Genomic DNA, 27,744 nt, shown 5'->3' on the forward strand with positions numbered 1-27,744 from the left:
ATTGTTCTGTCAATCTATATCTGATTGTTTACTTAAGAGGGTAAGGAATTTTAAAGCGCAAGATGCAGAAAGTAGCAAGACTATAAAATTGTCATTTTACTGATCATCTAATAAAACGTGGACTGTCTATCACAATCCACTACACTGTGTGTGCCTCCCACCCCTGAACTATACCAGGCCACAGAACCTCAGCATGGAAGGGAGAGGTACCTCCCTGGCAAAGCACCTTGTTCTCATGTTGATGAGGACAAGGGCATCTTCCCTACAACCCTGGCCAATGTTTGTGGAGGGGCTGTGGGTGGGGGGTTTACCAGGATCTGGAAGCCACCTTTAACAATAAGGGGTCCCCCAGACATCGTTTCCTAAGCTTTCAGGTATATAAGGGAAGGGGCAATGACAGTGGTGGCATAATCAACCAGATATGGTCAACCTTTCTACAACATTGGAAGGCAGTGATATCTGTTGCAGAAGCTATGGAGAAAGGCTGAGAGATGATTGTTGCATTTTGCTCATTTCCTACAAAACATACATGGCCAAACAAGTCTTGCACCAATTATGGATGATTAGATCATCACTGTATTGTCATTTATGATCTGAAAAATCAAATTGTGTGTTTATACTGACTGAAATTCTCTGTCCATTTGCTGTGGAGTCTGCACAAATTTTTCAAAACATTTTGGAAACAAGTTTATTGGAATAAAGAGCTTAAAGTGCATTTTATAGATTATTACCCAGTAATTCCTTCCTTGTCCGGCATGCAATCTCCTTTATCTCCATGCGGGACAGTGACAGGGAGTGGGTGACAGGTATGCAAGCGATACCACTGGACGTTGGGGTCGTGATGACCTTATGGACCATCGGGGACTTCAGAGGACGCTCGATGCTTCTTCCCACTAAATTACTGAGTGGGATCTTGTAGATGTTTCTGTACTGGATATCCCCTGAAACAAATGGCAATATTTATTTCTCTCATCATGTGATGGAAAAATGCTTTCTATCCCTATATCTGCCCCTTGGGTTCCCTCTTTGATTTCCTACTTGTGCTGCTCTACCTGTTTCTACCATTCATATTACCAGTCTCCTGACAGGCAACAGCAAGAGGAGAAGCATAGCAGAGTGAGTTCATCCTGATATGCTCATACTACCTGCTCTATTTTCCCCCCAATAAACAAAATAAACCAGTGGTTGAATTTTATTTTAATTATATAAATTAATATCCCAGCTGAACTTATTTCCTTGTCTGGATTCAGAATTGACAATATCTTCCAGACACAGCCATGATGTGGAGTGTGCAGAACCCCCCAATCTGTATATTTCTGCTCTCTCTACAGTATTGGTTTATCAAGTGGAAGAAATTGTCTAACTACTAGAGAGTATTAATGAATGTTACTATTGTTGTATAGAGAGCACAGGACTCAGCGAACACATTTCTGTACATAAAATGAGTTCCTCATCCGTGTCACTGAACTACACCATGAATATTTTCCATATCCAATGGGTGGCCATGGGTTGATTTTTATAAATGTGGATGATGATGTTTATGGTGATCCTGTGGGTCTGCAGTGCAGAAAAAAAGCCATTTCTTCAAATGAGAAGAGACAAGATTTAATTCCTGACGACCTCTCCACTGACCTGTGACATTTACAGACGTAAACAGGGAATGATCTTTATGACTGGAGCCAATATGTAACATCAGATTGCTATGAATCCTCCCTTAATGGTAGTGCTACCTAAACTGTACGCAATAAAATATATTATCTTAATTGTACAGTACACGACAATGAGCTGTAGTCATAGACTATGTTAATTGAAGGCTGCCTCCAGGTTATTGGACACTGGCAAAGAACATTGCTAGGGCCATCTGCAGAGCATGCTCATATAGCCCCTCATTACATGAGATTCGAGTCTTTTTCTAATGTCCTTAGGTGTTGCACCACTTCTCCTTTGGAGAAGTTTTTTTTTTTCCAACCATTTTTTCTTCAGATACTTCAGCCAAATATTCCCTGCTTATTGCCCAGGTCTATGTAGCAGTTTTTGGATTGGTAGCCCTCAATGTTTACCTTGGGGACTGTACTCAGACCCCACTGTGTGGGGCTGGCCTGTAATGTTTGCTTTGTGCACTAGATCGGCACTCACCTTGGTACATTGTTGTAAGGAATAGTAAGCTGCAGGAAGCTTTGCAGGTCCACCTCTACGGTTCCCAGACCTTAAAGACCCCTTCAGGGGTATGCCTAACATGACAGGAGAAGCCTGGACTGCGAATGGGTCCATTAACATGGACAAGGAAAAACAGAGTTCCCCTGAAATTTAGGCCATTCATGGCTATACAAAAATCATAGTACTTAGCACACAAGCGGTTGCATAGGCGTAAGAATGGGAGTTATTTCCATTAAATTTGTGTCTGTCGCCCTTGGTGCCATAAGTATTTCCAATTACATTTTGGTGGTCATTTCCCATTCACACCTTATGTCAGGATAGTGACATAGTTGCAACACACCTCCTAGCCGACACACTCCCACCTCTCACTACAGAGGCACAGCCACTGAAAATAGTCCGTACATGAGCTATAGCAGCTCCTATTCTGGATATGAAAAACTTCATTCCTTTCACATTCACTCTGTGAGTACCCCGCTGGGGACCCGTCACTAGCAATGGTGGATCACAACAGCAAGGGAACTAGGACAAAATGGCAGAACAACAAGTGATCTGCTGATGGCCTACAGGAAACTCAAAACACCACTCAGGGTGATAGCTTTTCCCTTATCCTGAAGCAATGTCCTATTGTGACAGAGGCACACTTAATACAGCCTAACAAAAGCAGATTTATCGTCCATTATTTCTCCCAAAAATGTTAATCATTCCTAGAACCTTTGGTTCCAGCGACCAAAAATGCTACACCTCCCCCCTGACTCTTCATGAATCAGAGATGGAGCTTCTCTCCAGTTTGAGGATGCAATGGAGGAAAGTGGTGGGGACACACATATGGTAGCAAAAGCTGCAGAGGATTTTTCAACTCCTGCAATTTATGAAACACAAACTATCACTTCTCACCAGTTCCTCTCCAGTGTAGACCCACTGACTGACACAGTGTGAAATAGCCTTGTACTAGAAGCACCTGAGTCTCCACAGGCCAAACAACCTACTGTGGGCACTAAGAGGCTGGCAAAATCAAAGTTTTTTCCAATCTCCACATAAATTGATTGTATATTATATGAAGATTGGCCTAAAACTGAAAAGATATTTAAGCCTCTCAAGCTTTTTACTGAAATGTATTCTGTGGAAAATAAATTTAATAACTTTGGCATTATTGCAATTTGTTTTGCACACATGTAAAAATTTGAAAACCTCCAGAGCATTATATATTTTTTTAAAGTTAAATATCAAAGGTAAGGTTGATTTGAGTAAATACTGTAGTTACCAAACATGTCAAGTGTTAAAATTATGTGTGGCCATGATATCGTGAAAAACGGTTACCCTAAAATGTCCATAGGCAACACTGTAAAAGGCTTTACAGTTTAGAGTAAACTGTGAGCTCTGGTGCTAGAATTATTGCTCTCATTCCAACCTTCATGGCAATACCTCACATTTGTGGTGAGATAGCGTTTTACATACATGGGCACACCCTGGACACTTGTTTCCATTGGCGGGTGTGTGCAGGGTAGCAGGGGTTAGGTTTTAAGTAAGTGTGTGTACCCCAAAAATTGGGGGTCGTCTTATACGCGGGGTATAAAATGTTAACCTTGAGTTTGTTTGGGTCAAGCTGGCTGGATGTGTGGTAATACTGTACATACAGTATACTGCGCTGAGCCAAGCTGGCTCAAAACAAAACAGCGCGGTATACTGTATGTACAGTATTACCACACATCCAGCCAGCTTGACCCAAACAAACTCAAGGTTAACATTTTATACCCCACGTATAAGACGACCCCCAATTTTTGGGGTATATTTTTAAGTATAAAAAGTAGTCTTATACGCCAGAAAATACTGTGTGTGTGTGTGTGTGTGTGTGTGTGTGTGTGTGTGTGTGTGTGTGTGTGTGTGTGTGTGTGTGTGTGTGTGTGTGTGTGTATATATATATATATATATATATATATATATATATATATATATATATATATATATATATATATACATACACACACACATACATACATACATACATACACTCACACAAAATTAAAACCTAACCCCTGCTGCCCTGCACACACCCGCCAATGGAAACAAGTGTCCAGGGTGTGCCCATCTATGACAGATTAATCTGTCAGCCCGCTGGATGTGCGGTATATACAGTATACTGCACTGAGCCAAGCGGTTTCAAAACGTACCGGTACGTCCCTACTGTAATCAGCCCACTGGATGCATCTATGTACGGTAGCTGCATCTACATACAGTATACACTGGGCCAATCACGGCGAATGATGTATTGTACTAATTAACACAAAGCCTGCTCGGATTGGCTGAGTCAGAGAGGTGGGCTGATGATGTCACAACCTCAGCCAATCCGAGCAGGCTTTGTATTCATTAGTAATATACATTGCTTGCCGTGATTGGCCCAGCGTATACTGTATGTAGCCTCAGCTACTGTACATACACACATCCAGCGGTCTGATTACCGTAGGGAAGTACCGGTATGTTTTGAAACAGCTTGGCACAGTATACTGTATATACCGCACATCCAGCGGGCTGACAGATTAATCTTTCATAGGGACATTTGTTTTGAGCCAGCTTGGCTCAGCATGGTATACTGTATGTACATTACTGCACATCCAGCGGGCTGACAGATTAATCTTTCATAGGGACATTTGTTTTGAGCCAGCTTGGCTCAGCGTGGTATACTGTACGTACATTACTGCACATCCAGCGGGCTGTATATATACTGTATACTGTATGTAGCCGAAGCTACCGTATTACCACACATCCAGCGGTAACCATCTGATTTGGAATTTGATCCATATGATGACTGTCTTACAAATGTATCACAAGATGTCATTCATGAACTTATGATGTCAGAGGATGAACATAAGGATTTTGAAGGATTTTAAGTACCGGAAAGTCATAACCATTTCAATTTAAAAATCTGATGTTTTTAAATGGTGTTGCCTTAGAAGGGGAGTAGTCTTATACAACAACTATAGCCCAAAACCTATGTTTTAACTGTAAAATTAGGGGGTCGTCTTATACACCCAGTCGCCTTATACACCGGAAAATACGGTATATAGATATACACACACAGTATAAATATATATTTTTTCTACTTTTTCTTTTTTTACTTTATTGCTATCACAAGTGGTTAACAAACTCCCATGTGATAGCATTGGACAGGTCACAGGTACTCTTCATGGAGACATTGGGGGTCTGACCCCAATCTCTCTGCTGCCCTCCACAGCATGAAATCAAGCAGAGATATGCTCAGTTACATGCTTCTCTAGCTGATACAGCCAGATAATAATGGCTCTGAACCCAAAAACCTGACGTTCTTTGTTCTCCTCCCAACCTCCATACTGAAGCTTACTGATATGGTCCTGGGCTCCTGGTAAGTGCGGGAGAGCTCAGACACCACACACAGAGAGGAGGTTGGGCAGGCTCCAGCAGGGATGGGGGGAGATGGCATGCACTTGCACTGTGAAAGTGATCAGTGGCTGTACAGCCACCTTCACTTTACATCTGGGATTTACAGCTAGAAGCCAGGTGAAGAAATGGTGCACAAGCAGATGGCTGCTATTACAACCATCAGGTTGTGCTTAAGCTTTCATTCTTTGACGTACATAGTATGTCCAAAGAGCTGAACTGGTTAAGAAGAAATTGGTAGGTAGTAGATCCTGCAATTGCAATCCTTAATAAACACCTTACAGTTCCTTTAAGGATGTTCCCTCCTTTAAAAGGGGGCTCTAAATGCCTATGGACAAAACCATTAAAGGCCTCCTTTTCCCTTGCAGGTCCTGCTCTGCAGCTGGCTTTTGCCATCCTGTCTAATTGCCAAACTATTGCAAACTGAACAAGACAGATGAATGGAGAACATGAGCCTGTCTTTGACGACCTTGTTCTAAGAACAATTCTAAGGACAATTGCACCTGATGCCCTCAGCCTTACCATTTTGTGTGGACACTATATTGTATGTAAATCACCCATTCTTTCTCTTCTTCAGACCCAGGACATCCATGTCTCTGGAATGCCTCTTATCTCTCTGCAGGTGCACACAATTTTGTGGTTAAAAGCTTGGTCTGTTGACCCTGCTTGTAAGAAATGCTTTATATGCCTGCGTTTTGACAGTTACTCCTATTTCAGGAATCCTTTGACAAATTCATTAAGGAAGTCACTAAGGGAAAGGCACTCCTTCCATAAGTAAAAGCCTAAGTCTCCTATTCTCTAAGAGAATTCGCTCTACGTAGGCATCAACCTTAAAACCAAGGCTTGCCAAATACCTTTGTCGTAAACCCTTGCTCTCTAAACACACTGAGTTTATCTAAAAGAAGCCCTCACAATGAAGGGCACGCCCACTCTTAGGAGTGGGAGAATGTTTAAAAACATTTGCAACGGTTTGCATCTTCAGTATGCTGGACCTCTGGGTCCAACCTGTTGTTTTAAAAGGGGTACAAAGCAGAATTTATATCTCTGCCTTCTCCTCACTTCCTACCTCAGGTAAAAAAAACAGGCAGACTTACTGGCCACATTGCGACAACTTCAGTCACAAGGGGTGATTGTACCAGTTCCTTCAAAGGAAAGGTTTGAAGGGTTTTAATTCAAACATATTTACAGTCCTATAACCAAATAGGTGCATTTGCCACAATATTGGAAAGATTTGAACAGATTTTTTGTGTACCAAAGTTCCAGAATCAGATCTATTGTTGCTTCTCTCACACAAGTGAAATTTCAGGCATCAGTGGACATATATGATGCTTATCTAGATTTCCTCATCTTTCTTCCACAAAGCTTTCCGTGCTTTGCTAAGGGAGACCAGCACTTCCAATTTGTAGCACTACTGTTCATGCTCTCCTCTGCACCCCAAGTGTTCACAAACGTGCTTGCTCTGCTTCTTGATCTTCTGTGGATCCAAAACAACCATGTCAAAAGATATCTGGATGACCTTTTGCTTTACTGAAGGACACTTCCATCTTGACACTGTAAGCCAGCATCTGAAGGACTATTCAGTTCTTTCAAACCTTTGGCCAGTTAATTGACTTTCCAAAGTCTGCTCCCTAGCCCTCCATCTGGAGTACCTGAGTCTAATCTTGGACACAGCCCAACTCAGAAAAGACTACCTCCTTAAGTTCCCACATGCAGACCCTGAGGTTCAAAAGGCACCCCTTTGTTCTGCATGAGGGTTCTAAGCCTCCTTCGAGGCAGTCCCTTTTGCCCAGTTTCACTCCAGGACATTTCAACTAACATTCTAACCTAGTGGAACAAACAAATCCACTCTTTAGTCCATCCTGTGTATCTATCAAGCCAGACCATTTCCCTCCCTGGTGTGGTGAATTTCCAACTCTGCACCTAAGTCAGGAAAGTTATTGCTTCCCATGACGTGAGTGGTGGCAACAGATGCCAGCCTTACTGGTCTGGGGGGAAATTACAACTTTCTAACTTTTCAGAGGACCTGGTATTCAACATAACGGAAACCCCCCATCAACATTCTGGAACTGAGAACCACCAGACTATCTCTACAACACTGGACAGCGCCCTCTGCAAGGTCACCCAGTCAGGGTACAATCAGACAATGCCACAGTGTCCTACATAGATCATGAGGGTGGAACCAGAAGTCAAACTGCTCTAAAAGAAACAAATGTTATCTTCTCCTTGGTAGAAATTCACATTCCAGTTCAATGCATAGACTGGGGGAAATGGTTTCTGCAGCCTGAGATCTTACACAATCTCTGTCAGAAGTGGGGGAAACCAAATGTGGACATCCTGGTTTCCAGGTTCAACAACAAACTGCACAGATTTGTAAGCAGGACCAGCAGTTCCCTAGCCTTCACAGAAGATGCCCTGGTGAAGCTTGAGACTCCAATCAAGCTGATCTATGCCTTCCCTCTGGTAAAGATTTTCCTACGCCTGCTGCAAAAGATAAAAGTGGAAAGAGTTCTTGTGATTCCAATCGCTCCAAATTGGCCCAGAAGGACATGGTACACAGACATACTCAGACTCCTTGGTCTACTCTAAACAGGCCAGGTTTACTGGCACAAGGTCCCCTATTCCACCTTGCTTCTCAGTTGATGTTTTACCTGCAAGGTTTTTAAAACCTAGGCCCTGAAAGATAGGGGTAAATCTTACTCAGTCATCCCCACTCATTACTAAGAGCATGGAACTCTACATCCTTCATAATCTACCATTGCAATTGGAAGGGTCACTTTGTCTGGACTTTGTCAATCTGCTCTTAAGCAACATCTAGCCCCAAGTAACCTCAAGGGACAGGTTTCTAGCTTATCCATTCTTTTCCAGAAACCTCTTGCTTCACAGTCCTTAATCAAGACTGTTCTTCAGGAAGTTGCTCATGCTAATACGGTTTCTTCTTTCCACCTTAATGAAGATATTATCTTGCCCTCCCTCTGTCCTGCTCCACAACATGCCAAAGAAATTTCCCTGCACTGCTTAGATGCTGTCAGGGTCTACCTAGAAGTTACAGCTTCTATTCACAAAACATAGTCCATTTTTGTCCTCCTTACAGGCTCTTGTAGAGCACATCCTGCCTTCTGCTCCATCTTGTGATTTAGAGAACATATTTCAGAGCTTATGCCCTTAGGGACAGTGTTCCTTCTTTGCATATTAGAGCTCATTCCACTAGATCTGTTGGCGTCTTGTGTTTTCCAGCATCAAGCATTTGCACCTCAGATCTGCAAGGTTGCCACCTGGTCCTCTGTTCACACCTTCTCTAGGCCTTACCAGGTAGATGTTCAGACCTCAGCTGATGCAAACTTTGATCACAAGGTGATTTAAAGTGGTTCTAAAGGCATAAGGGATTTTTTGTCTTAATGCATTCTCTTCATTATGGTAAAAAACCTTCCATGATCCACTCTCATGCAGTGGCTGCTCTTTGCCAACCTTTGCCAGTGTCCAGTCACCTGAAGGTAGCCTGCATATAACCCATGGTCTATGGCTACAGTCCTTTGTCCTTTACTGTATTTCAACTTGCAGGTAAGTCAAAAGTCCCCTTTTCACTTTCTATTAGTTTTTATTAATAGGGGTTTAAAGAACATTCATTGTTTAGAAGATTATGTTGTCACACAATTAAAAATCAGTTAACAAGATGTCCTGCTAAAAAATATAGGGTCATTGAAATAATAGACATACAAGACAATGTTCCCAGAATGCAGTGTTCAGATGTGCTAAGGTTCTGGAGGGGGGTTATTTTAACTCACAATTCCCTTTTTTCTGTGGCCATCTGGGTCAGATGAAAACGTGATGGTAAATAAAAGATCTGTGTATTCTTCACACAGAACAGAGTGGGAATACAATTGTTTACCTTCTGCTGGTGAAGAAGGGAAAACTGGCAGTTCATAGCCGGTCGGGGTCTGTGGCGAGCTGTGCGAACTTGTGTCCTTCGAGCTGCTATTTGACGAGGTGCTCACTGCTGCTGAGGCCTTAAAATAGATATCTGACTGGAGAGAGAAGACACAGACACACTTGTTACTTCTGTTTCTATAGAAGACATTGTGAAGGGGGACACTGAGATTCCTTAATGCGATAGTCCAGTGACATGGTGAAAACCATAGCAACCAATTAAAACAATGAAAGGTGCTTGGTTGCTACAGGGTACTGCACTCCATGGTCCACAGAGCGGGGTGACATTTCATGATTTTAGAGCACAAGTTCACTTCAGGGAGGTGGGGAGACAACACTGAAGCAGCAAGAAACCTGTGCTAAGACAATTTCAGAAGCTGTCACTGCTGTCCTCCTTCAAAAAAATGCTAGCTGTCTGGCTGTCTCTCGCATCAATACTTTCTGAAAACAGTGCACTCATAACTCCTGATCTCTATACTTGTTGTACCTCAGTGACTTAAAGTATTGAAGCCTTTTGATTAGTATGACAGTCAGGAAACTAGCATTTTCCAAAGAAGAAGTTGATAGTGTCAGCCTCCCTGTTTCTCTTGGTACAGGCTTTCATCAGCGCCAACACAGTGAGCAGAGCAGAATTACCTGTGGACACACATGTCTGAATAGCGCAGGCAAGGAGGAAAACATTCAGTTTTTATCACATTCGGGACTGAATATTAACATTCACAGGCAGCACACTTCCCACTGACACAATGGTAAAGCATCAACCAACACTTCCTGAACTCTTCAGATAACATTTACACTTATCCTTTCCCTGAAAGCTCTTGCAACCTAATGTGGCTTGTAGGAAGACCCTAACCACCATTAAAACTCATTGCAGAAAGTGTTCCTGGAGTATATTGAACACAGTGCCCCAATGCTATAATACTAAACCCTTAACCAGTGCTGTCTTCTTCATGAAACACACAAGCCCTGTGCCGGAGGCCTCACAGACATGGAATGCCTGCTTCCATGCCATTTTTTGCCTTAATTACTGCTGAAATTGTACATGATTTATAAATCAATAAATAATTAATATTGTTAATTAATAGAGGAATTTCTGCAAAACATCCAAACTTTAACTGCAACCTGTTACCCACACAGTGATCAGTTTTAGCCACCTACTGAAAGTTTTGTGCGTGCACTCCAGCATATGCCATGTCCTTATTTGCTGAATCAAATATATTGTATTAAACCTCCTTATGGGACTTTTTAGGCATTCAATGGCACAACTTATGATAAAAAAAAATCTCATGCACATTTTATTTATAGAATTTTATAAAAAGATGAAACGCTATCTTTTTAAAACAATTCTATGAATAAAATGTACATGAGATTTTTTATCATAAGTGTTTTAAAAAGATAGCGTTTCATCTTTTTATAAAATTCTATAAATAAAATGTACATGAGATTTTTTTTTATCATAAGTTGTGCCATTGAATGCCTAAAAAGTCCCATAAGGGGGTTTAATACAACACAGGTGAAACTCAAAAAATTAGAATATCGTGCAAAAGTTCATTTATTTCAGTAATGCAACTTAAAAGGTGAAACTAATATATGAGATAGACACATTACATGCAAAGCAAGATAGTTCAAGCCGTGATTTGTCATCATTGTGATGATTATGGCTTAAAGCTCATGAAAACCCCAAATCCACAATCTCAGAGAATTAGATTATTACCTGCAATCAATAAAACAAGGATTGTACATACAGTTGTGTTCAAAATAATAGCAGTGTGTTGAAAAAAGTGAATAAAGCTCAAAATCCTTCTAATAGCTTTTATTTCAATACACACAAATGCATTGGGAACACTACACATTCTATTCCAAATCAAAACATGAAGAAAAATATATCAAATTTGTGTTGTTCCTCTAAAAAATTTAAGAAAAGTGAATATTAGACTAGCAGTGTTTGTATTCTTCTTTACAAACTCAAACATTCACTATATAAACTGAAAAATGTTTGTAGATTTTGCTTTCCTTTGAATCACTTAATTAATATTTTGTTGTATAAGCACTGTTTCTGAGAACTGCTGTACATCTGTGTTGCATGGAGTCAACCAACTTCTGGCACCTGTGAACAGGTATTCCAGCCCAGGATGATTGGACTACATTCCACAGTTCTTCTCTATTTCTTGGTTTTGCCTCAGAAACTGCATTTTTGATGTCACCCCACAAGTTTTCTATTGGATTAAGATCCGGGGATTGGGCTGGCCACTCCATAACGTCAATCTTGTTGGTCTGGAACCAAGATGTTGCACGTTTACTGGTGTGTTTGGGGTAGTTGTCTTGTTGGAACACCCATTTCAAGGGCATTTCCTCTTCAGCATAAGGCAGCATGACCTCTTCAAGTATTCTGAGGTATTCAAACTGATCCATGATCCCTGGTATGCGATAAATAGGCCCAACACCGTAGTATGAGAAACATCCCAATATCATGATGCTTGTGCAACCATGCTTCACTGTCTTCACAGTGTACTGTGGCTTGAATTCAGTGTTTGGGGGTCGTCTGATAAACTGTCTCCAGCCACTAGACCCAAAAAGAACAATCTTACTTTCATCAGTCCACAACATGTTGCGCCATTTCTCTTTAGCCCAGTCAATGTGCTCTTTGGCAAATTGTAACCTCTTCAGCCCATGTCTTTTTTTCAACAGTGGGACTTTGCGGGGGCTTCTTGCAGATAGCTTGGCTTCACATAGGCGTATTCTAATTGTAACAGTACTCACAGGTAACTTTAGACCTTCTTTGATCTTCCTGGAGCTGATTGTTGGCTGAGTCCTTTGGTAGTTTTTCGCTTTCTTCCGCGTCTTTCAGGTTTTGGTTGCCATTTTAAAGCATTTGCGATAATTTTAGCTGAGCAGCATATCATTTTCTGCACTTTATGTGTTTTCCCCTCTCCAATCAACTTTTTAATCAAGGTACGCTGTTCTTCTGAACAATGTCTGGAACGACCCATTTTCCTCAGCATTTCAGAGAGAAATGCACTGTAACCAGCATGTACAACATTTGCTGCCTTCCTTCCTTAAATAAGGGCAATAATTGCCACCTGTTTTCAAAGAATGAATGACCTCACTAATAGAACTCCACACTGCTATTATTTTGAACATGTCCCTTTCAAGTAGTGATTCAATTACACAGAATCAGCAGCATGCATGTCATGACTGTTGGGTCTGTTGGATTTCTATTACCCTACTACACCTGCTAGTAAATTATTTGCCATGTAGAAATATAATTTCTACCAAAAACAGTGAATGATCAGGTTAGTGATGTCTGACTGCTATTATTTTGAACACAACTGTAGAACAATATCGGACCTCTGAAATGTATAAGCATGCATATGTACTCAGTACTTGGTTTGGGCCCCTTTTGCAGCAATTACTGCCTCAATGCAGCGTGGCATGGAAGCTATCAGCCTGTGGCACTGCTGAGGTGTTATGGAAGACCAGGATGCTTCAATAGCGGCCTTCAGCTCTTCTGCGTTGTTCAGTCTCATGTCTCTCATCTTTCTCTTGGCAATGCCCCATAGATTCTTTATGGGGTTCAGGTCAGGCGAGTTTGCTGGCCAATCAAGCACAGTAATCCCACGGTCATTGAAGAAGGTTTTGGTGCTTTTGGCAGTGTGGGCAGGTGCCAAGTCCGGCTGGAAAATGAATTCAGCATCCCCATAAAGCTCGTCTGTGGAAGTAAGCATGAAGTGCTCCAAAATCTCCTGGTAGATGGCTGCGTTGACCCTGGACTTAATGAAGCACAGTGGACCAACACCAGCAGATGACATGGCTCCCCAAATCAACACAGACTGTGGAAACTTCACACTGGACTTCAAGCATCTTGCAGTGTGTGCCTCTTCATTCTTCCTCCACACTCTGGGTCCTTGGTTTCTCTCATCAGAAAAGAGGACTTTGGACCACTGAGCAACAGACCAGGTCTGTTTTTCTTTAGCCCAGGTAAGACGCTTCTGACATTGTTTGTTGTTCAGGAGCGGCTTGACAAGAGGAATACGACATTTGAAGCCCATGTCCAGGATCCGTCTGTGTGTGGTGGTTCTTGATGCACTGACTCCAGCCTCAGTCCACTCCTTGTGAAAGTCCTAAACACTTTTGAATTGCCTTTTCCCGACAATCCTCTCCAGGCTGCGGTCATCCCTGCTGCTTGTGCACCTTTTTCTTCCACACTTTTCCCTTCCACATAACTTTCTATTAATGTGCTTTGATACAGCACTTTGGGAACATCCAACTTCTTTTGCAATTACCTTTTGAGGCTTTCCCTCCTTATGGAGGGTGTCAATGATGGTTTTATGCACAACTGTCAGGTCAGCAGTGTTTCCCATGATTGTGATTCCTACTGAACCAGACTGAGAGACCATTTAAAGGCTCAGGAACCCTTTGCAGGTGTTATGGCTTAATTAACTGATTAGAGTGGGACACTTTGAGCCCAGAATATTGCACCTTTTCACAATATTCTAATTTTCTGAGATTGTGGATTTGGGGTTTTCATGAGCTGTAAGCCATAATCATCACAATTATGACAAATCACGGCTTGAACTATCTTGCTTTGCATGTAATGAGTCTATCTGATATATTAGTTTCACCTTTTAAGTTGCATTACTGAAATAAATGAACTTTTGCACGATATTCAAATATTTCGAGTTTCACCTGTATATTTGATTTAGCCACCTACTGGAAGTGCCAAATATGCGCACACCCACCAGCTGCTGGTCCCCATTTAACCAAGGCACCCACCCAACATCTGTCCTTGTTTTTAACCACTTTGCCTCTCACACCTGCTCACCCCCTATGGACCAGAGCAATTTTTACATTTCTGCTATGGCCCTGTTTATTCTGCAAAAACTTTGTGATTATTTAAGATAAAAAAAATCATATATGTATTGTTCTTTTAAGGACAAACAAGGCTTTTTGTGAATACTGTCTTCCAACAATGATTTTTTTTTGCAACCCTTAAACAATTAAACATAATAAAACATAACAAAACACACTTTATCTCTTTTTGAGCAGTGTTAGTTTAAAAATAAATAGTGTTACTGCGCAAAATAAGTGCACATTTTATTCTGTAATTTGTCCTGTTTAAAATTTTAACTAAAATTCTGCATCTGGTACGAAGCATTGCAAAGTTATTTACAAATGAAATAAAAATTTTTTTTTTTTTAATTTTTGCGCTTTTTTAACCACTTGCCCTCCAGAGGATTCACCCCCCTTCCTGACCAGGCTGTTTTCTACATTACGGCGCTGCCTTACTTTAACTAACAATTGTGCGGTCATGCAATGCTGCGCCCAAATTAAATTTACATGTTTTTTTCCCACAAATAGAGATTTCTTTTGGTGGTATTTTACGCCCGTATGGTTTTTATTTTTTGAGCTATAAAAAAAAACTGACAATTTTGAGAAAAAAAAAAAATATTTTTGACTTTTTGCTATTAAACATGTCCAGTAAAAAAATTTTAAAAATCAAATTTCGTCATAAATTTAGGCCAAATTGTATTCTGCTACATGTCTTTGCTAAAAAAAAATCCCAATACATGTAAATTAATTGGTTTATGTGAAAGTTATAGCGTTTGCAAATGGCGGTATATATACTGGGATTTTTTTTCTTTTTACTAGTAATGACAGCGATCAGCGACTTATAGCGGGACTGCGGCAGGCATTCTCACACTGGGGGGAACTGACTTGGTGTCACTGACATCCCCAGTGACACCAATACAGTGATCAGTGCTAATAAAAAGCATTGACACTGTACTAATGGCACTGGGCAGGAAGGGGTTAATGTGGGATGATCAAAGGGTTAACTGTGTGCCATTTTACATTGTGTCCTGTGTGTGTGCTTCACTGTAAGCACAATGCAAAGCAGTGTGCAGGAACTGACAGAACAGAGAACTGCATTGTTTACAAACAGTTCTCCCCCCCCCCCCCGGCCGGAGATGCTCGGCAATTATTATTATTATTATACAGTATTTATATAGCGCCAGAAAGGTTTGTTCAGAGCTGTACATTATAGTGGGGGACAGAACATGAAACAATACAGTAACAAAACAATACACGAGGGGTACGAGGGCCCTGCTCTTTCGAGCTTACAATCTAGGCACCTGCGAGTAATCCCTGGGCGGGACCCAATGATTGACAGCCGAGGCTGCGAACGGCAGCATGGGTAGGGCGCGAGCCCCCTACCCAGAACTGCAAAATCACATATATATACATGTGATTTTGCGCACTTGTGCCGCCCTGTAGCAGTATTTCTGCTACATGGCAGATGGGAAGTGGTTAAATGTGAAATTTGTAAATATATGTTAAAGGTGTAAAAATATTAAACAAAGTAAACAAAAAAGGTTACATATTATTAGTTAATAAAATAGAAACTAGCTAGCAGGAAAATCTTAATTGAATGGAGAAGGAGAATAAGGAGTTAATTAGGGTTGATTAGAGTAAACTAAGGGTTAATAAGGGGTTAAACAGAGGACCGTTCAATTAAAGAAAACAAAACTTTTTTTTACTGGTCAGGTTGCTTTAACTGACTTCATCTGCAGATCGAAGTTCACCCCTTTGATCTGTAGATGGATAAACAGATACAAAATGAAACATTGTTTCTTTTGAGCAATGTTGTTGATAAACATTACCAGACTGCTTTTATTTGACAGCTCCAGCTGTTCAGACTTTCTCTGTGCACTGCCCCTTTGATTAATCAGAGCTACAGTGCCAAGTACTGGGATAGGGGAGGTCCTGGCAGCAGGGCAGAAGGATTGGACATGTTACACACGCCCTGTGTACAAAGATGACATTTTTTGGGGTGTGTCTAGCAGGAGTCTGCAACTGGTTAAACATGCTCTACTTGCCAATGAACCATATTTTACTTAGGCATACATTGTCCCTATTTTACCTATGCACCCACCCACCAGTGGTTCCTATTTTACCTACACACCCACCCACCATCAATTATTGTTTTGCGCACGCACCCATCTGCCAGGATTCTGCAATGTAACCAAGCTCCCATCCCGTCATCCATTTCCCCTAGCGCAGCTCACCCGGGATGCCACCAGCTGCAGCTCTGGAACCACTGCCGTGTGCACCAAGTTGCCATTCACAACGAGCCGGATCTCTATGGAGTCAGTAGTGAAGGCCAGGATGTAGGGGAAAGCGCATACTATCGGACAGACAAAAGACAGATTATGTCTAGAGATGTCTAGGTTACTCGGATCTTCACAGTCAACAGAGAACATAACAAGACATTCATAAATATAAAATGTAATTCTGTCTATCATTTGTACTCTCCTGAGCCTGCCCCCCTCCACCACCTGTTCTCATCTGATCATATCCCTTTCTGCACCTGTTTCCACCTGAACCTTCCCCTACCATCTATCCATACTCTTTTGATGCTTTCCCCACCATCTACCTGTACTCCCTTGACCCATACCACTATAATCCTACCTATACTGTCCTGACGCTTCCCATGAACTTACCTATACCATCCTGATTACTCCCCTATCACATAGCTATACTCCTCTCACCTCTCCCCCAATCTACTGAAATATCTTCTGCCAAAAATTTCACCTGTGTGCTTTCACAATATGAGATCCACTGTGCCAAAACAAGTGCCAAGCAACAACAACACCTCTGGCTTTAGGTGGGGTCTTACAAGCAGAAGCAGAAAGAGGCCTTCAAACAATGGCTCTAAGTGACTGAAATGGCCAACAGATATCCCACAGATCCACAGTTTTTGCAGTATATGTGAGTGTAGCCTCACCAACAGCATTGGGAACCTGATTCCAGCTAAAATGGAAATCAGACGCAGACGGCTGGATGAGTGGAGTTCCTCCATTGAACGGAGTGACTTTCTTGTAGCAACAGATGTCTGAAAAGAGAGAAAGTAACATCAGTGTGCGATACATATCTCTACTGTATAAATATACATAATAGAATGTATAAATGTGTCTGAGGAATTATCTTGTCCTCCACATACGCTCTTTTCAGTTACATCACCAGAGAGACGACAGATGCTCCATTATTGTTCTGTGGTGTCACCCCATCACTGACTGAGTAGGATTATTGTGACATCTTGTGTTTTGGGTACTCACTGTTAATTACACACTGAGAATCTGCTTTAATACAAATACACATTTCTCCTCCCACACAGAGATGACAAATTGCACTAGATGCCAGCTGAAGATCCAGAAATACTGCAATATGACCAAACTCTGTCATATCTACAGGCAGAAGAGAGAAATAGTGGATTGCAAGACTGTATATATCAGAAGGGTGTTTTTGAACAAACATGACACTCTATACTCAATTGTAATGGAGAACTGAATAGCTAACAAGGATGCAGACATCAGTACAAAAAATAATACCTATTAGAATTGGTGTACTATGTGAGCTGCTTCAAACACTTGGGGTAAAAGAGGTGCATTCATTGCACTGCAGTGAATTAGGGTGGGGTGTGTTTTGACTGGTCTGTAGGGTATTATAGTAAAATGGTCTTCGAAGTGCGGTCAATTGTTAGGCAAATGGCTTGGGCTACATTGGCAACAGACAGGCATTAGTTACAATACACAGGCAACAATATGCCTCCCCAACACCTACTGAGGATGTGGCCAGGGGGAGGTGCTGGAGGAGGACAGAGGATGGTACCCTTCTACTCTCAGCAATCCACTCCTCTTCAACCCTGACTCGCCACTCCAGCCCATCTGACTGGAGATGTAACTGATGTCACTATTTCAGTCATCCATTCAGTACTGGAACTGGAAAGAAATTTCCAGTTCCCCATTACAATCGAGTATAGAGTGCCCGAAGACTCTGTAATGTTTTAAATGAGCCGGAGTCTAAATCCAAAGAGTTCCCATCAATGCAAATGAGGGGAGGCATTTTTTGAGGTATTCTCATATATGAAAATAGTAGGATGATAAATTCATATGTAACATTTTCTAATTTCAGCTCCACTCCAGCTCTAAAGCTTGTCTAAAAAATCTGAATTGCTCAACTGAAAGTCTTAACCCTAACATAAACTGTATCTAGTCACAGAACACCTCTATGAATCTTCATCCTTAACAGCTCAGCTCTATACATTGCCCCCAATCACAGAACACCTCTATTAATTGCCCCCAATCACTCACAGTTGTAGCAGAGCAGTAGTCCGGCTTCTCCATCTTCATATACATCAATTGCTGCAACAAAATGAACCTGGAATGATAATGTGGAAGACTAGCTGGACATTTTGGATGGGTTTTCCATATATCTTGCTTTAATGAAAAGAAAAAAACTGACATAGAACTGTACATATATTGACCTGGCCATGAAATCTGACTGGTTGCATTGTCACACATTCATGCATGCCAGAGAAAAATATATCCATGTGTTCAGTCATTCCATGACCTTTCTATCCACATAAGACAAGGGTGGCTTCCCAGTGCCCAGTTGGTATTAAATAATGACGACAGGCTTTTCCGTAATATTCGTTGCTAATTAGGCAAATTCACCTAAAGTTACTGCTTAGACACTGTTATAATAAGTTTGGCACTGCGTATACCCAGTAGGGAATTCATTCTTACGTTACTATGTATCTGAGAAGCAATTCTTTTCCCCCAATCTCCAAATAACCGAGAAGCAAATTCACCACTTAACCCTCCACGTGTCCAAGGGGCATATACCCCCTCCATATATGCAAGGTGCATACAGTATACCCCCTCCATGTATCTAAGGTGCTTTTCACCTATACAGTATAACACAAGCTGGGTAACTTACCCTACTCGCATCAACATGATGCAGTCGGCACGATTCCCCAGTACTTTCATTTACCAGATCAAACTGGTGTCGATACGCCACACAGATCATATTGTCATTGTCACCAGTTGGACCATCAACTAAAGTCATCACTACAGGAGGGTCAGAGAGACATATCTCCTGCAAGACAAACACCCAAAATGAATACAGTACACACATGTAATGATGCCAGCACTGTGTAGAAAAAGAGGTATCTTGAATTACCTGTTAATTCCATATATACAGTATATTGAAGTATAGTACAGGACACAGGCAGAATTTTCATACACCATAGGTTAAAGGAATGTACCTTCAAATGACTGGACACTGTCAAAGCTTTAGAGGACACTTTCCCTATAAAAAATGACTGTACTCCATGAGTCCTCAGTTTTATAGCAAACAATGAAGAGTAAAGCCAGAGATGGAAGGGAGGATGTCCTGTGTTCTGTATTGTATGCCAAGATAAGGAATTTACAGGTAAGTCAAAATTCTTCCTATCCTATTCATACAGTACAGTAAGTCTCTGACTTACGAACATTTGAGTTGCGAACTTTCACAGATACAGATGTATCTCGCATTACGAACATTCATAGATGCGAACAAAACGCCAGAAGTAGCTTACGTGTCTGCCAGACATTGTCACAGCTGTGCTGATGTGTGATTACTGTACAGTACAGTGCGATAATGAACTGTACAGAGCCCAGGATGTCTGGAAGCAAGAGGAAAAGCAGTGGTGATGTGGAGGGGACTGCTAGGAAGTGCAAAGCAATAACCACGGAAACAAATTGAAAATAATTGAGAAATTGGACCGAGGCGAAAAGATGGTAGACATCACTCGTTCTCATAACATGAATCGTTCAACCATTGGCACAATTCTAAAGAACAAGGCCAAGATCATGGAACATTTGAAGTCTGCTGTGCATATGAAGTCAACAATAATATCCAAAAAGCATGGTAAAGTGATAGAGGAGATGGAGAAACTTCTCAATGTGTGGATGCAGGATCAGCATCAGCGTGGAGTCTCACTCCGCTTAATGCTTATTCAAGAAAAAGCTAAAAGTCTGTTTGAAGTCTTGAAGAAAAAATTAGGTGAACAGTGTGCATCTTTTACTACCAGCCATGGATGGTTTAACAGATTCAAGGCTAGAGCCAACCATCACAACGTAAAAGTAAGTGGTGAGGCTGCGAGTGCAGATACCATAGCTGCCCAAGAATTTCCAGCAACACTTGGGGAAAATAAACACCTTCATCAATAATTTCTCTAACAGGTTTTTAACATCGATGAGACAGGACTGTACTGGAAGAGGATGCCAGAACGAAGTTACATCAGTAAAGAGGAAAAGGTGATGCCAGGCTTCAAAGCAGCAAAGGACAGACTTACTCTGTTGTTTGGTGGCAATGCTTCCGGTGATATGAAATTAAAGTCTCTCTTAGTTTACCATTCAGAGAACCCAAAAGCCCTCAAAAACATAGCCAAGGGCTCGCTACCTGTTGTGTGGAAGAATAACTTCAAAGTCTGGGTTACACAGGCCATTTTCAAGGACTGGTTTTTCCACCACTTTATCCCAGAGATAGAGAAATATTGTTTAGAGAAAGATATGCCATTCAACATTCTTTTGCTGCTTGACAATGCACCAGGTCACCACTAATTCATGGATGACTTTCATCCCAACGTCAAAGTAGTGCATCTGCTACCAAATACTGTGGTGTTCATCCAACCTATGGACCAAGGAGTTATTGCGACTTTCATGAAATAATATTTACGTCACGCTTTTCATCAGGCAGTGAAGGCTATTGATGAAACCAGAACAACCTTGCAACAATTTTGGAAGGTCTATAACATCTACAAGGTCATAAAAAACATCAAGTTTGCTTGGCCTGAGGTTCCGGCTGTCATCATGAATGGGGTTTGGAAGAACCTTTGCCCGCAGTTTGTTCATGAAGTTCATGGACTTGAGAAGATGGGTAAGGAGTTCAAAGAGGTCTTCAACAACTTAGTGATCCTTAGCACGAAGCTGGAGCTAGATCTGCAAGAAGACAACTTCATTGAACTCCTTGCTGTGCAACATGATTAGCTTACTAATGAGGACCTAATGGAATTAGAGGCCCAGCGAAAAGACGAAGAGAGCAAAGCGGAAGATGTAACTAAAGAACCAAAGAGATTCACAACACAGGAAATGGCAAGGGGATTTTCTTTACTTGAAGAGGCACTGTTAGTTTTTGAGGCACAGGACCCCAACGTAGAATGATACACAAAGGTTGCAGCAGCCGTTCAGAATGCCATCCAGTGCTACAGAGTCATCTATGATGAGAAAAAAAGACCTACTACTCAGACATTACTGGATCATTTTTTCCAGAGGGTAGACAGAATTGAATCCATCAAAAAAACAGTGTCATCAACATCAGGTGTGAGTGAAATTCCATCTTGTCCTCCATCTCCTATTGCTGATGATCCTTCAGCTCTGCCAATATCAGGTGTGGGCCAAATTCCACCTTGCCCCCCATCTCCTATTGCTGATGATCCTTCAGCTCCACCCTCTCCCCACCTACCCTCCCTCCTCCAGTTAGTAACTCTCTTCCACTATATGCCAGTTGTGGTATTGTATTGTACTGTACCACCATTTTAGGTAACTGTAAAAGCAAAAAAAGTTTATTTACAGTTGTGTTAACATAAAATAGTGCGTCCGAACGTGCGTCACCACGTGACCGGAAATGACGTTACTTGGAACCGGATATGGCGTACCGACGTAACGTCATTTCCGGTCACGTGGTGTTGCACGTCCGGACGCAGCGGCCATATTGGTGTCCCCCAGGTTCATGCAATACACCCATGGGATGGGGTGGAAAGCTGATACAAAAAGAAAGATATGTGAGTGCAATTTTTGTTTCTCATGTTGTCCTTATTGTTATTGCACTATGGAAGGATTTCTCTTGTGTCTTATATAACATTGAGTGGAGGTGGAGTGAAATAGAGAAGTCTCCTATTTTCCTGTGATCCCTGGATAAGCTATCTACGTATGAGGATCTGATACAGAGGAGAGTAATAGCCTTTTGGCCCTGTGTGGGTCAGTGTGGGGAGGTAAGCAGGCATTGCTGCCATTTGAGGATTTGTGCACTAGAAGTGAAGATCACTTTGTCCCCGAAGTTTCACTTGCATGAATGCTTTATTATTCTTTATTTTTGATTATTCACTGATGGTGTTCTTATATTTGTGTGATTCACATTATACGATAACATAATTTGATCGAATATTACATTTTGCACATGGCATTGTTGCGATCACTGTTTCACTTTAAGATTGTGTAAATAAGCACTGATGCATAAATATATATATGAGTTTGTTGTCAACACTATTTTACTTTAAGATTGTGCAAAATGCACTAATGTATATATGTATATAAGCTTTTTTTCACAGAGCACTAGTAGTTAGTTATAATAGGTACTTCAGTATTTTATTGGTAATAAATATATAGCGCTTCACTATTTTATGTTAACACTTTGATCACTTAATGGTTTAGTTGAGTGATAGCAGCTATCATTATAGGGATATTATAGGGGATTTTTATATATATAGAGCGCAGGAGGATACTCCCATTTATTTACAGTTGTACTGTACCATTTTAAGGTACAGTAACTGTAAAAGCAAAAATAGTTTATTTACAGTTGTACTATACTGTACCACCTTTTTAAGGAAACTTCAAAAGTAAAAATAGTTTATTTACAGTATTTTTGTGGGCGTTTGTTTTTTTATGCTTTACATTGTATATTTGTGTCAAAGGTGTATAAGGATCGCTTTATCGTACTTACGAACGAATCCAGTTTATGAACATTCTCCCGGAATGGAACTCGTTCGTAAGTCAGGGACTTACTGTATAGGGCACAGGCAAAATATCCATACACCACTGGAAATCTCCAAGCAGTGAACAGGAAAGGTGGGCAACAATGAGGCAAACAGAACTGTGCAAACAAGGGTCAGAAGACCAGACTTCAGAGAGCTTTTTTAAAAAACTTTTGGCCTACATTAGCAGAAAACCAGATGTCAACCTTGTAAAATTTAAAGTAAAGTTATGAACAGAAATTCATGGCAGCACAACTAGGTTACAGATGCTTGGTGCCGAAATGCCCAGGAAACTCCCACTGAAGTGGTGTAATGGGCATGTAAAAGCACAGAAGGACATTATTCGCTGAGAATGTAAGCTCTTGCAATTAGATTTAGTATCCATTTGTCAGGGATGAAGAATGTCGCAGCTGTGAACACGTGCACGTGCTGACGTGCACAGGTGGGCTATTTCAACCCCTGCTACAAACAGAATGGTGCCTTCTGGTCTACTACTTCCTGTTTCCTGTATCCCGACTCCTGTGATCCACTTGCTTGACTGACGACGATTGAACTCCACCTGCACTGACCTGGCTCTCCTTTGACTATCTGCTTGCCTACTCCTCTGTACCTGATCTGTCCGATCGATAATGACCCGGCCTGCCTGACTATTCTACACTGCCTGTGACTATCCTTGGCTACCAGCTGACATGGTCATCTGCATCTCAGCTACACCTGCTCACCTGCATCCTGCTACCTGTATCCTGGTATTCCGGGTCTTCACCTGCCAGCTGTCACCGCAGACCCGTCAGGCACTCGTGCCACTCCCAGCTCGTTACTTCCTGTCTACCCTATCAGGGGACCCGAACGGGAGTGGTAGGAGGACGCCCCCTCTCCACACCAGGCTCCACCACCAGGTACCTTACAGTACCAGAAGGCCATGTCAGAGCATGAGAAAGGGGCCTCTCCTCTAGATGAGATTTGTCATCACATCTCGGCACTAACACAGGCTGTCAAGGATCTTCAAGAAGGATACACCCGGCTGGAGAACCGCCTTCAGACCTTACCTGCACCTGCATTGTCTGATAGGCCGGTAGCAGCTCCTGCTCCCGCTGCTACCCCAGGAAACATAGTTCCTCCTGCAGTGATGATGTTACCTCCCGAGCCAAGGGTCCCTACACCAGAAAGATTCTCTGGAGATCGCAGAAAGTTCCGGGCGTTCTGCAACGCATGTGAGCTTTATTTTGCTTTACAACCCCGGACCTCTAGCCTTGAAGCAACTAAGATGGGAGTTGTGATTTCTCTGCTCCAGGGAGAACCACAGGCATGGGCCCATCACTTGCTGGAAAAGGTGGATGCCAAGTTAGCCTCCTTAAACATCTTTTTTGGTTCCATGGCTCAACTGTATGATGACCCCCAGCGAGCCGCATCAGCAGAGGCTGCTCTTCATGTACTCCAGCAGGGCCGCAAGGCAGTAGAGGATTACGTCACAGAATTTAGGTGCTGGAGCACCGATACCCATTGGAATGATGCTGCCCTACGTTAACAGTTCCGTCTAGGCCTTGCTGAATCCCTCAAGGATGAACTGGCCCACGTAGGAGTACCTGATACTCTGGAGTAGCTCATCACTCTCTCTATACAAATTGACCGACGTCTTAGGGAACGTAGATTAGAGAGATCCACTGGCCTAAGTTGCCCCATATGGATGCTACCTAGGGCTCCACCGTCAACCAACATGGTGCCTACCAGCTCTGCTACACCTTCTGTGGAGGAACCTGAACCCATGCAAATAGGTCTATTACGAACCTGACACCTGCAGAACGCCAGCGTCGACGCCAGAACAATTTATGCCTCTATTGCGGAGAAGCCGGGCACTATGTGCGGAACTGCCCCGCCAAAATGCGTAAGCTACCAAATGACTTACCTGCCAGTCCACCTCCCACTCCCATCAACCATGCTCACATTTCCATTCCTATCTCCTTTCAGCTTTCGGAAAGAGCTCTTCCAGTGTCCGCTATCCTTGATTCCGGAGCTTGCAGCTGTTTTATCGATGTAAACTTCGCCCAGCGACACCAGATACTGTTACGAGCTAAAGAGCAGAAACTTATCGTATTCCTGGCTGTAGGATCCAACATCAAATCTGGAGCAGTTACCCAGGAAACAATTCCCCTACCGGTCACGATACCATCCTTGGGCCACAAGGAACTATTATGTCTAGATGCCATTGCCTCCACAATATTTCCCGTTATCCTGGGAATTCCCTGGTTACAGGCACATAACCCTAACATCAATTGGGTATCTGGTGAAGTAAAGTTCCTGTCCACCTACTGTCATGAGCACTGACTGCCCCAACCCTTGGCTCCATCCAGACCCCTCCTATGTATTGACACAGAATCTGAGGTATACCAAATAGTCCAAGTGGCCTAGCATAGTTTCCTGGATGTTTTTAGTAAACGTGGTGCCGACTCCTTGCCACCACACAGACCATACGACCGCCCAATCGAGTTACTGCATGGGGCTGGAAGTCCCTTCGGTCGGATTTTCCATTTGTCAGAGCGGGAATTAGGAGCACTAAAGGAGTACCTCGACGACAGCCTGAGAAAGGGGTTTATCCGCCCATCTACCTCCCCGGCGGGAGCTGGCATCTTCTTTGTAGTCCTGTGTGGACTACCGTGAGCTAAACAATATCACAACAAGAACTGATACCCCTTACACCTGGTTCCAGAACTATTTCAGAGGCTGAGATCTGCAACCCTGTTCACCAAGCTGGATCTAAGGGGAGCTTATAACCTGGTACGTATCCGAGAAGGGGATGAATGGAAGACTGTCTTTTGCACCAGATTTGGGCATTTCGAATACCTAGTAATGTCCTTTGGCCTATGCAATGCCCCAGCAATGTTCCAGCATTTTGTAAATGACATTTTCAGAGACTAAAATCAAAATCGGAATGCGTTAAAAATATATAAGAAAATCCATATACTGTGCAAAAAAGTCCAAACACCATAAATTCAACATATGCAAAATTCCACAGTGAAACAATCCTTAGAATATTAGTGTGAAAAGTCCAACACCCCAAAATAATCTTCCTAAATGTATTATAACACCGTGCTTAATCCACGGAGAGTGATTTTCAGAGACTGCCTAGACATTTTCTTTATAGTGTACCTTGATGACATTTTAATTTTCTCTGCTTCCCTTGAACTCCACTGAGACCACGTACAGAGAGTCCTCAGCCGCCTAAGACTTCATGGTCTTTACGTCAAGCCCGAGAAGTGCGAATTCAAATGCCAAAGCATCCAATTCCTTGGATTAATCATTTCCACGGAGGGGTTTAAGATGAATCCTCAGAAGGTTTCTGCCATCTTGGAGTGGCCTGCACCAGCAGACAAAAAGGGAGTACAACGTTTCATTGGATTCGCAAATTTCTATAGGAGATTCATCAAGGGATTCTCAGCCATCATAGCTCCTATTAACCAGTTAACCAAGCAGGGCATCGGATTCCATTGGACAAGCAAAGCACAAACAGCTTTCAACTCCCTAAAGGAATTATTCACCTCAGCACCCATCCTGAGTCATCCAGATCCAACACTCCCCTTTGTGGTGGAGGTTGATGCATCAGAAAATGCAGTGGGAGCAGTCCTATCACAGCGGCAGGGCCTAAAACCTCTGCTACACCCGATAGCATTCTTTTCCCGCAAACTGTCTCCCCCAGAGAGGAATTATGATGTGGGAGATAGGGAACTGCTGGAAATCAAATCGGCTTTGGAGGAGTGGTATCTCTTGGAAGGAGCAGCACACCCCATCCTAATCTATAAAGATTACAAGAACCTAGAATACCTGAAGACGGCGAAGCCTTTCAATCCCCGGCAAGCAAGGTGGGAACTCTTCTTCTCATGTTTCACTTTTCATATTACCTACAGGCCAGGATCCAAGAATGTTAAATTCTATGCCTTGTCCCGGATGTTCAACGATCCTAAGAATCTCCCCATTCCTGACACGGTGCTGTCAGCAGGAAACTTCTGTCTCCTACAAACAGAACTGTTGACACAAGTCCAGGAAGCATCAATGGGGGCTCCCTCACCTCCAGGAGTAACCCTATTGGCTGAAGAAGGCTTATTGTGGTCAGGAGACAAGATTTTTGAACCAGAAAGTGTACGGCTGGAGATCTTCTGGCTATGTCATGAACATCCCCTGGCAGGACACTTTGGAGTCCACAAGACTCTAGACCTAATACAATGCCACTTCTGGTGGCCTGAATGGGAAAAGGACTGTAAGGCATACGAAAACTCATGTCCTACATGCATACGAAACAAGAGCAATAGGAGCAAAACATGGGGACTACTGAGGCCCTTACCAGTCCCCAATCAACCCTGGAAGATGATTTCCATGGATTTCATTTTGGAATTACCACCATCTGAGGGTTGTTCGGCCATCTTCGTTGTGGTGGATCGCTTCTCAAAGATGGCCCACTTCGTTCCTATGAAAGGAGTACCCTCTGCAACAGAGACGGCTCAAAGTTTTATTAAAGAAATATTAAGAGTTCTGAGAAATATTGTCTCCGATCGAGGAGTGCAGTTCACCTCAAGATTTTGGAGAGCACTGTGTGAGAAACTAAGAATAGAACTAAGACTAGAACTATC

At 42.3% G+C, this 27,744-nt stretch overlaps 1 protein-coding gene across 3 annotated transcripts in view; it reads right to left on the reverse strand.

Moving 5' to 3' along the window:
• Nucleotides 1-27,744, reverse strand: part of GARNL3 (GTPase activating Rap/RanGAP domain like 3) — a 312,374-nt gene that overhangs the window by 12,108 nt on the left and 272,522 nt on the right. For all 3 annotated transcript variants that reach the window (XM_089685234.1, XM_089685233.1, XM_089685232.1), the window contains 6 exons: nucleotides 19,270-19,428; nucleotides 18,642-18,708; nucleotides 17,276-17,383; nucleotides 16,557-16,675; nucleotides 9,455-9,590; nucleotides 732-941 (listed from right to left, as the gene is read on the reverse strand). In XM_089685234.1, coding sequence (XP_089541360.1) covers nucleotides 732-941; nucleotides 9,455-9,590; nucleotides 16,557-16,675; nucleotides 17,276-17,383; nucleotides 18,642-18,708; nucleotides 19,270-19,428 — 799 coding nt within the window. The remainder of the gene's footprint in view (nucleotides 1-731; nucleotides 942-9,454; nucleotides 9,591-16,556; nucleotides 16,676-17,275; nucleotides 17,384-18,641; nucleotides 18,709-19,269; nucleotides 19,429-27,744) is intronic.

Source organism: Staurois parvus, unplaced genomic scaffold (genome assembly GCF_062004578.1).
Source record: "Staurois parvus isolate SC_StPar_1 unplaced genomic scaffold, SC_StPar_1.0 ptg000365l, whole genome shotgun sequence".
Lineage (NCBI taxonomy): Eukaryota > Metazoa > Chordata > Amphibia > Anura > Ranidae > Staurois > Staurois parvus.